General features: G+C 44.5%; 1 protein-coding gene across 1 annotated transcript; it reads left to right on the top strand.

Annotated features, from left to right (window-relative positions):
* Nucleotides 1-3,907: 3,907 nt before the first annotated feature.
* On the top strand, nt 3,908-7,917 carry SLC25A4 (solute carrier family 25 member 4). Its single transcript, XM_006075112.3, has 4 exons — nt 3,908-4,143; nt 5,440-5,926; nt 6,456-6,596; nt 7,473-7,917. Exons 1-4 carry the CDS (start codon nt 4,033-4,035, stop codon nt 7,628-7,630), a joined length of 897 nt encoding a protein of 298 aa, XP_006075174.1. The 5' UTR covers nt 3,908-4,032; the 3' UTR covers nt 7,631-7,917.
* Nucleotides 7,918-11,699: the final 3,782 nt, after the last annotated feature.

Here is an 11,699-nt window from a genome sequence, read left to right as displayed (position 1 = left end):
AAGACTCCAGTGCTTCCAAAGCGGGGGTGCTTGGGTTCGATCCCTGGTCAGGGAGCTAAGAGCCCATGTGCTACGTGGTGCGGCCAGAAATTTTAAATATATATATTATATATTGTATTTTATATTATATATAATACATAAATATTATATATAAAATATATATGTGTGTGTGTGTGTGTATAAGCTACCACTAAAATCCAAAAGACTCTCTCAATACCTTACTCTCTTTTCTAGGTAACCCTCCCCCAACCCCACCCAAATCTCCAGGATACCACACCACATTTGAAGGCAGACTTTTCTCTTATCTCAGATGCCGTGTCCATTCTCAGGCTGGCAGAAAGCCACCACGTACTGGGATTGGCGGGCAGACACATGTTCTGCTGAGCACCATTCTCTCCCCTCCTGTGTAAAGTGATACCCAGACCTTGTGACCACAGACAGCTCATGCTCCTGGGGGCATCTGAGGCCTCTCTTTTCTGAGAAAGTCCATGGAGGGAAAGGACAGTGTATGGATTTCCATGGAAAAGCCCCTGTCAAGGATTCCAGATACAGCTCCCCTGAGGTGACAGGAGAATCTAACAGAAGCCAAGGAGAAATACGGTATCTCCCACTTAGAAAATATGAAAAACTCTGATCAGTAAAATGAAGTGTAACGAAGATGATAAAACTTCCTGAATCAATATTCTAATTTAACTTAAATGTCTGTTATATTTAAATAATTGAACACTTTGATAGTAAAAAATAAATCCAGGCATACAGGCAGATAAAACTTTCTGTGTTTTAAGTGGCTGTGGAATCACCTATTAAGTTGTTCTTAATAGGCTAATGTTCTTAATAGACTAAAAAAACAGTTGTTTTTAAAGACTGATGATCAAATAAATAAGTGACTGTATGGTGATTTCCTAAATTAAAGCTATTATAAGCACTTATACAACAAACTAGAATTAGTAATATAAGACAAATGGGGAGGAGAAAATACCTACTTGAAAATTAGTGTTGGGTTACCCAAGAATGGTATGGAGAAAAATGAAGTTGAATTATACCATTTTATAATATGTAATGTAGTGTTATATTTTTTAAAAGTGACTAGCAAAAAGAAGTAGAAGATAGACTAATTATGATTTAGGGCAAACAGACTAGTATATCTACAAAAGAGATACATTTACACCAGAGCAGGAAGTATATCATCACACTCTGGATCTGCTCCTATTTAAATAAATAACGTGATTAAAACAATGCAAGAAAATAAATATTTAAAAAAATGAAAAATGCTCAAAACACATTTATTGTCCCAAATCTATAAAGAATAGTTGTAAGTATAAATACTCTGCTTTCATGCCATAAGTATTGAAGGAAGATTAAGATTTTAAACAAAAGACAAATGCTAGCAAACCAAGTTGAATCATGTGGAATATGTATAGGTTCATAGTATTTAAAGAGGTGCAAATTAGAACTCATAAAATGTCACAAATAGCAAAAAGATCCTTTTCTTTTTTTTAAGTCATTGTTGGTGGAGGATCTGTGGGAAATGATCCTGTTTACATAGCTGGTGGACTCCACATTTCTTCTTCCTCTTTTTTTAAATTGAATTATAGGGAGGCCTGGCATGCTGCAGCCCATGGAGTCATAGTCAGACACGACTGGGTGACTGAACAGCAATATACTTGATGTACAACATTATGTAAGTTTCAGATGTACAACATAGTGATTCATAGTTTTTAAAGGTTATACTCCATTTACAGTTATTATAAAATATTGGCTATGTTCCCCATGTTGTACCATAAACTTACCCCTTACCCCTCTCTTGCCCCGCCTCCATGCCTTTCCCCACTGGTAACCACTAGTTTGTTCTCTATCTGTGAGCTTGTTTCTTTTGTGCTATATTCACTAGTTTGCTGTAACTTTTAGATTCTATATAAAAGTCATATTGTACAGTTTTTCTGAAGAGCAATTTCTCAATCTATAGCTGGAGCTAAAAAAAAAAAAACGTTTAAAATGTTCAGTCTATTAATTTCATCTTGGGGATATATGATAAGCAAAAAAATTGAAGGGGAAAATAAAATCTGTGCAGAAGTATCTGTATAGCAGCATTACTTTTCATAATAAAAACAAGAAACATCTCTAATGCATAGTTAAAAGAAAATGGTTTAGACAACTGCTCTGTATCAACAGAAGATAATTAAGTACACTAATTAAAATGACTAATATGTAGATTATGTTGATCCATGGAAATCTGTATGTGAAGCTGTGATAAATCTGAACAAGTAACAAATATGTCCTTGGCTGAACTTATTTCAGCCATGGACGTATTTTGGGGTTCTTGGGGACTGAGCCATATCTTGGGTACTGAGCCATATTGAATCCACAGGGACAAACTTAGTTCCTGGTACTAAGTGCTCAAGTATTTGTTGAATAGATGCATAAATGACTTTTCTGTTTATGCTGAATTCTTGACCTTCTTCCTGACCTTGGTAAATGTGCGCTTTCATACAGCTCACCTGGGTTTCTGAACTCTAGCCTGCTCCATCCTCAAATAAATGTGTACCCTTTATGGTGCTGGCACCCAGCTAAGTGACCTCTGCTCTACTGAAGCCTCCAAACCCAGGATGACACATGGCTGCAGCTCACTCAGTGCCTAGCATGATGTCTGTCTGCACCAAGCTCAGGAAAAAAAAAAAAAAAAAAGAATAAACTTTGTCCAGTGTACAAAGGAACGTTAACAAACATGGCAAGAGATTGGATAGTGAAGAGAGTTTAGATCAATCATTCTAGGGGAAGGAACAGCTGTATTTGAAAAGTTGTATGATTCTATGAACTGTCAAAAAATAAGGGAAATCAAAGCTCAGACTAATTTATTTTCTTAAATACAAAAACTAATTGCAATCAATTCCAGGACTAAATAGACTATCTCCGCAAAGCCAGGTGTCTATTAAAAAAGAGGCAAAAGCAGTCAAGCATTCGACCTTCTCTTACTTAACATTCCCCAGTCATCTGGCTACTCTGATGGGAAGGGTAACAGCACCGACTCTCAAGAAGCTGCCAGCTGCCTGCGAACATTCTGCCCAGAATATTTGCTGAGATTCTACTGAGAGCCGAGTGGAACATTAAATCCTTAAGGGATTAAAAAAAAAGAGAGAGAGACCTATAAGGTCCTCCTTATTTGAGTTATCAGGGGCTGTGTATCATGGGGTGACAGGCAGATCGAATAGACAAACGACACACACATACTAAATACTTGCTAAATAAGTGTTCACCTAGTGGCCCCCCTACCACTCGGCCTGCCCTGGTGGCGCTGAGTGCCTGGCACAGAAACACTTGCTAGCGGAATGAATGATTGAACGATTTGAATGGACAGAAGAAGGGATTCAGCAGGTTGCCACATAGATGAAGCAATCACAGCATCAAGTGACGTTAGTGTATTTATTCTGGCGGACCTTAATTTGTGAGCGCACACTATTCTTTAAGGGCCCGCATACAGGCAGGAAGCTCTGGACACAGTTACAAAGAAGAAGAAAAGAGAGCCTTCCACGCCTCGGCCGGGGGCGGGTCGCGTGCAGACCCGGGGTTAAGGCGAGCGGGGCTGGAGGCCGCGGGTCCCGTGTCCGCGTCCAGGTCGGCCTAGGCCTCCTGTGCTATAAATACAGCGGCCCACATGCTGCAGAGACACGGTGTTCCCTGCACTCGCGGGACAGATAACATGAATTTGCCCTTTAAATGTCCCAAGGAAAGGTACAGCCCCTAGCCCACCCCTGCCTCCCGGAAGCGCCTTCGCCCCCGTTGCCCTCTGCAGAAGAGGGGGCGGGCCAGGAGGCGGGGCTCCGAGCACCTGTCCAGCCAATGAGAGGGGTGCGAGGGGCCCCGGGCCCCCGCCTCCTCTCGCGAGAGCCTGGGCGGGTTATATAAAGAGGGCGGTGGGGCGAGGTGAGCGGCCCCTTCGCGTCGCGCAGGGTCTGGAGCAGGGGAAGCCGGGGCTGCCCGGGCGGAGACAGCGAGAGCGCGTCTCGCGGAGGCGGTGTACGCCGGGCTGTCACCATGAGCGATCAGGCTCTGAGCTTCCTGAAGGACTTCTTGGCCGGCGGCGTGGCCGCTGCCATCTCCAAGACTGCTGTCGCGCCCATCGAGAGGGTCAAACTGCTGCTGCAGGTGAGGACCTTGCGGGCGCGGCGAGCGGGGCACGGGCGCGCGGGACCGGGCGCGCGGGGCCCCGGCGAGCCGCGGGGCGCGGGGCCGCCCCCCAGATCCGTGCTAGGCCCTGGGCCCGGCGCACGGCCTGCACGAAGGGGAAGGTGCCCTCTGCGCAGAGACAGGTCCAGCGTCAGTAGCGGATTCCTGGTGTCGGGTGGCGCCCCGCGTGCGGGTGTCTATATATGGAAACCCACCCCTAGTAGGTTGCAGCCAGCCAGATCCTGCTCCGGGGACAGCGCGGGCACTCAGGCCTCTTGGGTCGGCCTCACCTCTTGATTTTCAGAGCCCCTTGCACCCTCTTCTCAGCATCCACCTTTTACGATTAACAACATCGAAATAATTACTACTCAAGATTATTACGGTGTCCAGTGTGCCATGCTATAGCCATTATTCTATTATTCATTCATCTTGCTATGACCGCTGTAAGACAGATATTGTTTCCCCCGTTTTGCACATAAAGAAACAGGTCTTGAGAGACCAACACTTTTCAAAATAAACTCAGATGGCCTTATTCATCCTTTCCCCAAATCTTTTCCTCCCCAGCCCTGATCTCTGAATGGCTTGTTCTCATCATCTCACCCCCCCCCCTTTTTTTTTCACTTGCCCAAAAAGCAAGGACCCCTCCATGAGGAATCGGGCAGTCTCAATTTGGGAGTCAAATGATCTTGTTATTACAAGAAAAAACCCCAACAAATGGCCCTTAGCAACAAACCCCTCAATAATTGATTATTTGGATATGCTTGGAAAATGTCAGGCTCCAATGCTGAGTGGATTCCTTCTTCTTCTGTTGGAACATGTACTACTCAGAGACTGTGTCTTCAGGGAGACTAAAGAGAGACGGAGGAATCCTCACCTCCTGCCCATCATATCTGTCAGATCAGAGCAGGTGTCCTTTGGACCAGGGATGTTTAATTATTTCTGTCTCCCAGTAATAAACCCCTAGTACAGTTCTGGCACCTAGGGAAAATGCAGCAAATCAATGTCTCCCTTTACGTAATCAAATCATCCTTTTCAGTGTATTTTGGAGCAGAACTGTTTCTCTCAAATGCCCTGGTAATTAAAGCAAAACTGGGTTTAGGGGACTCAGTGTCCAAGTAGCTAAGACTTCAGTTTACTCAGTTGTTCATTTGATTTCCCCATACTTTTTAAACAAGGAAATCAGGAAGCACAAACCTTCTTGTTCTCCTGCCCTCTTCTCTCGGCCCTCCCTGTCCCCCCCATCCCCCTCCTCCCCCATCCCTCTCCCCGTTGCAGGTCCAGCATGCCAGCAAACAGATCAGTGCTGAGAAGCAGTACAAAGGGATCATTGATTGCGTGGTGAGAATCCCCAAGGAGCAGGGCTTTCTCTCCTTCTGGAGGGGTAACCTGGCCAACGTGATCCGTTACTTCCCCACCCAAGCTCTCAACTTCGCCTTCAAGGACAAGTACAAGCAGATCTTCCTGGGGGGCGTGGACCGGCATAAGCAGTTCTGGCGCTACTTTGCCGGTAACCTGGCCTCCGGTGGGGCAGCTGGGGCCACCTCCCTCTGCTTTGTCTACCCGCTGGACTTCGCTAGGACAAGGCTGGCTGCCGACGTGGGCAAGGGTGCCGCCCAGCGGGAGTTCACTGGTCTGGGCAACTGTATCACCAAGATCTTCAAGTCTGATGGCCTGAGGGGCCTCTACCAGGGTTTCAACGTCTCGGTCCAGGGCATCATTATCTACAGAGCTGCCTACTTTGGAGTCTATGATACGGCCAAGGGTGAGAGAAGGGTGTCAGGGGGCGCAGAGCTGAGGAAGATGTGTGCAGAGAGGATCCTGAGGGGTGTCTAACTCATAAAGGACTTTGTCTTGTTAATCTCACTTTCCCCTAGTCCCTGGGCTAAACTGCGGAGGTGGTGAGGTGGGCATCAATAGCTGGGGGACTCTCCTTGTCCTCTCCTGAACTACCCTGGCCTTGAGTTACTCGGAGAGGGCAAAGGGGGTGCTTGGCTCCTTTTATCAGTTACCAAGTTTAACTTGGAGCCACTTCAACACGCCCTGTGCGCGGGGCACCACTCGGGCTTTGCGGGTCCAGGGAGGGTTGGCAGCACCAACTTGTGTTGGCTGCTCACAACTTGTGTTGTGCCTCTGCTCAGTTACTCCTGAGGCACCCCTCGCGGGGCAGGCTTTTCTGGAAAGGTGGGGCATGGAGTTGCGGTGCCCTGTTCTCCGTCCCCACCTGCTTTTTGCTCAGCTGCTCGGAGGAGGAATCGCGTCATGGACATTTGGCTTCTTGGCTCTGCCCACAGGGATGCTGCCTGACCCCAAGAATGTGCACATTATCGTGAGCTGGATGATCGCCCAGACTGTGACGGCGGTCGCGGGGCTGGTGTCCTACCCCTTTGACACTGTCCGCCGTAGGATGATGATGCAGTCTGGCCGGAAAGGGGGTAAGCCCGAGATCCACAAGAATCTTACTTTTCTGCTCAAGGAGAACGCTAGTCAGTGCTCTTTACAGCCTGCATTCTTCTCAGTTGTTAGAATTGAGATAAAAATTTAAGAAAGATTGTGATGAATCCTCCCTAATGTTCTAAACTATTCCTTTAAAGATTTGGTTTGTTTTTATCAAAGAAGAACACTGAAAATGGGATATGGTTTGGTTCACCTGGTTTGTGAACTTAACTAGGTAGCTAGCATCATAGAGGCCTTAGGCCTTTTTCCCTTAGAGCCTGGGTGCAGAAATTGAAGTAATCAGCTGGTTTATTTTAAAATGTTTCTTACCTAGTTTTACAAGTATTGTTGGGGAGAGTGATTTAGCTGGGGGAGAGATGGCCTCCAGAAGTTTGTGGCAATAGGAAAAGTTTTGGCTTCAATAGGTTGAAACATAAGAAATTGCCATTGTAACAGTAAAAAACACCGAGTATAATTAGTTTCATCTGCTTCAACCTAATAATTGTATCTCTTGCTTTGTAAGAGTATAATCTGAGATTGGATCACAGTTTTCTCATCAATAATAAACAGGACCCCCCAGCTTAATACTTCTGCTCCCCAGTGCTCCCTTCCTGTTTCTCTGTTTGACTTATGTGAATTAGCTGGTTCATTGCCCCAGTTCTTCACTTGATCTTGAGTTGAACTAGGAATCTAGAGACCCTACCTAGCGGTTATGCGAGGGGAGGGGCTGTCCCATTGAATGTGCTTAGAGCTGGGCAGAAGACTCAAAGTGACCTTTTATAACACTGAAAACAAACTCTGCAGGTGTCTTTCAGAGGAAAAGTCTCTTTCCTCCAGAATTATGGAGCCCTTACCAACAATGTTTGTTTCCACAGCTGATATCATGTACACTGGGACAGTGGACTGCTGGAGGAAGATTGCAAAAGATGAAGGACCCAAGGCTTTCTTCAAAGGTGCCTGGTCCAACGTATTGAGAGGCATGGGCGGTGCTTTTGTATTGGTATTGTATGATGAGATCAAAAAGTTTGTCTAATGTGATTAAAACTTGATTTCATTGGTTCCAGATCCATTGTGTGGTTTAATAGACTCTTCCTAAGGGGAAGTAAAAAGAAAGATCTGGGATGAAACCAGATTGAAAGGAATACCTCAGAGGGGGGAAAAAAAGCTTAAGTATTCATTAAACCACAAATGTATTTTGTATTTATTTTACATTTAAATTTCCACAGCCAATAGAAAATAACTTATCATACTTATATAATTAACTGAAGAACTGATCATGAATAACTTAATGTGAAATGTCAATAAAGACCACTTAATGCATGTTCTCTATTTTACTGAATTCTTATTAACTGCCAAATGGATTAAAATCATAAGACCATAAATCTTATTTTCTAGCATGACTCATTTATATAACTCAGTGGACAAGCTTCTAAATATCAGATAGTACACTGTGTTATCATGTGAACACCTAGAGTACTTCAGAGTTATGGTTTTAAAACTGAAATAAATTGTGTTCTTTCTCTTTACCTTATACCATACCGCTGTAGCCTCTTAGTGGTAACATGGATTGTGGCTTCCATAATCTCACCGTATTTTATGCAATTTTCACACAGTCTTCAGGAATTCTGAGATTCCACTAAAAGCTTTAAATCCCAGTTTCAGGAGCTTTGCATGGTTAGGAAGTGCTATCAGTGCCTTTAGAGAACTGTGATACTTGGAATTTTATGACAGGTGGACAGTAGTCATTGAAATCAGTTAGCAAGCTAGCACTGAAATCCTGTTGGATCCTGTGGAAGATACAAAAAGGCAGAAGTCCATTGGGAAAAAAGGCAGAAGTCCATTGAGAAAAAAAAGCTTAAGTGGGCTTAGGAGAGAGGTGGGACTTGGCATTGTTACATAGTGTAACATTTAATATCAGTACAATGAATCTTGGCTGAGGAGAACTAGAAGCCAGAGGGAGCTGGGGGGAAGGATAGAAGATAGGCCTTGAAAGAAAATAACTAGACTTAGATACATGGGTATAGAAAATCTCTGCCAGCACTTCTTTTCTGCAACAATTTATCAAGACCTGGAGGAAAAGTCAGTTTCGGACTTGACTCTGGTAAGTCTGTGAGCAAGAGGAAAACAAGGACAATTGCACAATGGAAAGTAAGCCTTTTGGGTCCAGAAGACCACACGGTTCATAGGGTCCTCGCTTGCTGGAAGTGACCTGCGTACACAAGCCCCTACGTGCAGGGTGAAGCCTGGAGGGCAGGCACGTGTTTTTGCGGTCCTGACAGGTGGCTGAGGGGTGCCTCTGCACGCTCTGTTCTTGACCCACCTCCTCCCCAAGCTCTCCCACCTTCTCACTCCTGCCTCCCCGGTTAAAAAAAAAAAAAAAAAAAAATTTGGCTGCCTTGTTCTCCTCCAGTAGCTAAGGTCTGAGTTTTGCCATGTCCAAGGTTACATCCATCTTAATCTAGCAGTTGTCTCTGCCAACAGAAAAGGCCAACAGAGAGCCTCTCAAGCGCATCAAAGCCAAGTCGCAAGTACGGGTCATTAGGGGCCTTTAGATACATGTCTCATTGGCTTTCTATCCTAAAGGTGATCTGAAAAGTCCAAGCTCTGCTGCTGATGGAGAGAAAAGAGGGCAGGCTAGTAGGACAAATGCTTCTGTGGAGTGGCCCTCCAGAGAAGGCCAGCCCTAAGTTAGAGCAGGGAGAGGGAGGGTGGGGGGGTTGGGGGGCAATATGGAAGCAGGTGGGCAGTGCGAGCAGTGGAAGACCCCTGGGCCTTCTCTGGCAGGAACAAGAAGTGGAGAAGGGGATTCAACATTTACTTAATGGTGTGATTATCTCCCTTTTTCGTGTGACCCACAAGTCAGCCTCTCCCTTGAGTGTTAACCTCTGTGGCCTCAGGATGGATGTATAAGGAGCCTGTGCACTCAGCCTTCACCCCGACTCCTTAATGACCCGGAGCCCCCAGGCCCCTCAATCTTGGATGGGCAGCACCTCCCTGGACTGCTTTGTCTTTTCAATCCCCTCACTGAGGGTCCATTCTCCCAGGTGTGTGAAAGTTGTGGAGATGCAGCTGGAAGGCTGAGAATTGGAGAGTGATTCTGAGAGTGTCTGGGGGGTGGGGAGGGAAGGGTCACACCTCTGGGCAGCCTCCCAAAGCAGAAAGAGGGAACCAGGGACAGGGCAGCCCCTGCAGTCCTGGAGGCCAGCTTTCAGCTATCTCATCCCTTTAGCTGGATATGGGAGACTGGAGATTGTAAGCACCCCTGCTGCCTGCCATCAAAAGCTAAAGTAAATCTCTGGAAGAAAATACCACCTAGAGCAGGGGTCAACAAACTTTTTCTCTGAAGGGCAAGGTAGTAAATAGTTTAGGCTGTGTCGACCAGATGGTCTTTGATAGGGCAGCTCTGCCCTATTGCAACAGCGCCCTGGACTAGACAGGAACCCAGGGTGGCTGGTCTGCAAAACTTCATGTACAGACACTGAATTATGCACTTCTTGGAGTACTGACATGTCACAAAATATTCTTCTGATTAAAAAAAAAACACTTAAAAAGGTAAAGGCCACAAAAATGGGCTCTGGGCTGCTGAATATGGCCAACAGGCTGTAACTCTCTGTACCCTGATCTAGGGCTTCAAATTTTTCCTACAATTTTTCATATAAACATAACCAAAACCACAAATACAACTTTAAAACAGCCTATAAAAATACATTCTAAAGAGCCACAGAGTAAAACGTGAAAATCAGAAGAGATATTCAAAAATGTTTTGACCTTGATAAAAATGGGGTCTTCCCTGGTGGTTGAGTGGTAAAGAATCTGCCTGCCATTGCAGGAGACTCAGGTTCGATTGCTGGGTTGGGAAGATTCCTTGGAGGAGGAAATGGCAACCCAATCCTGTAGTATTCTTGCCTGGGAAATCCCATGGACAGAGAGGAGCCTGGCAGGCTACACTCCATGGGATTGCAAAAGTCAGACATGACTTAATCACTAAACAACAAAACAACAAAAATACCATGTTATCAAAACTTGTGGGAAACAGCTAAAGCTATGCTCAGAAGAAACCTATAGCCTTTGATGCATTTATTAGAAAAGACAACAACAACATTTGAAAAGAAGGGCTGAAAATCAGTGAACTATACGTCCATTCCAAGTTTTAAAAAATGACACCAAATTAAGCCCAAAGAATAAAGCTGGAACTAAACAGATAACAGAATTAGTGAAAAAGAGACAACCAACAATGCCAGGTGAATTGCATATCTAAGTGTGAAAGGTGAAATTTCCAGAAGGTAATAAAACAGCATTTTTTCAAGTCCTCAGATAAATGAAAATTTATAAAATCCAACATTTAAAAAAGTACTAATCATGCAAGAAAAGACCGACAAACTGGATTCTGAAATAGAGACACAGAACATTAAGACTGTATTATGGTGGTTCCAGAAATATCTCTAAGTGGATTAAAACAGTCAGCAGAATTTTAAAACCAAGTACAAATTTCTGCTGTAATGTAGTCTCATTTGCTAGAGCTCAAATATACTACCAGCAGAACTACTCAGTGATTTACTCCAATGGCACTATTGTTATTTAACCCTTATCAAAAAAATTCATAATGTTTTAGCAGCAAGTTTTAAAGAGAGTATTTCTTATCATTCATAATACACATTATACATATGGAATATTGATGTGAACTTTAAAAAAAACACTCCTTCAAGCTATAAGAGAGTCTATTGTATTCAAGCTATAAAAGAGTGATTTCCTGAAGGAAATCAATCCTGTATATTCATTGGAAGGACTGTTGCTGAAGCTCCAATACTTTGGCCACCTGATACAAAGAGCCCACTCACTGGAAAAGACCCTGATGCTGGGAAAGACTGAAGGCAAAAGGAAAGGGGAGCAGCAGAGGATAAGATGGGTAGATAGCACCACAGACTCAATGGGACATAAATTTGAGCAAACTCCAGGAGATAGAGCAGGATGGGCGAGCCCTGCATGCTGCCGTCCACGGGGTCACCAAGGGTTGGACACGACTTATTGACTGAACAACATTTGTAGCAACATAACAATTATGGTGTGGTTTAAAGAGATGATAAAGAGTGTAATTTTAAGCA

Source organism: Bubalus bubalis, chromosome 1 (assembly GCF_019923935.1).
Source record: "Bubalus bubalis isolate 160015118507 breed Murrah chromosome 1, NDDB_SH_1, whole genome shotgun sequence".
In the NCBI taxonomy this organism is placed as follows: domain Eukaryota; kingdom Metazoa; phylum Chordata; class Mammalia; order Artiodactyla; family Bovidae; genus Bubalus; species Bubalus bubalis.
The sequence above is the reverse complement of the archived record's forward strand: the minus strand, read 5'-3'. Positions and strand labels throughout refer to the sequence as shown.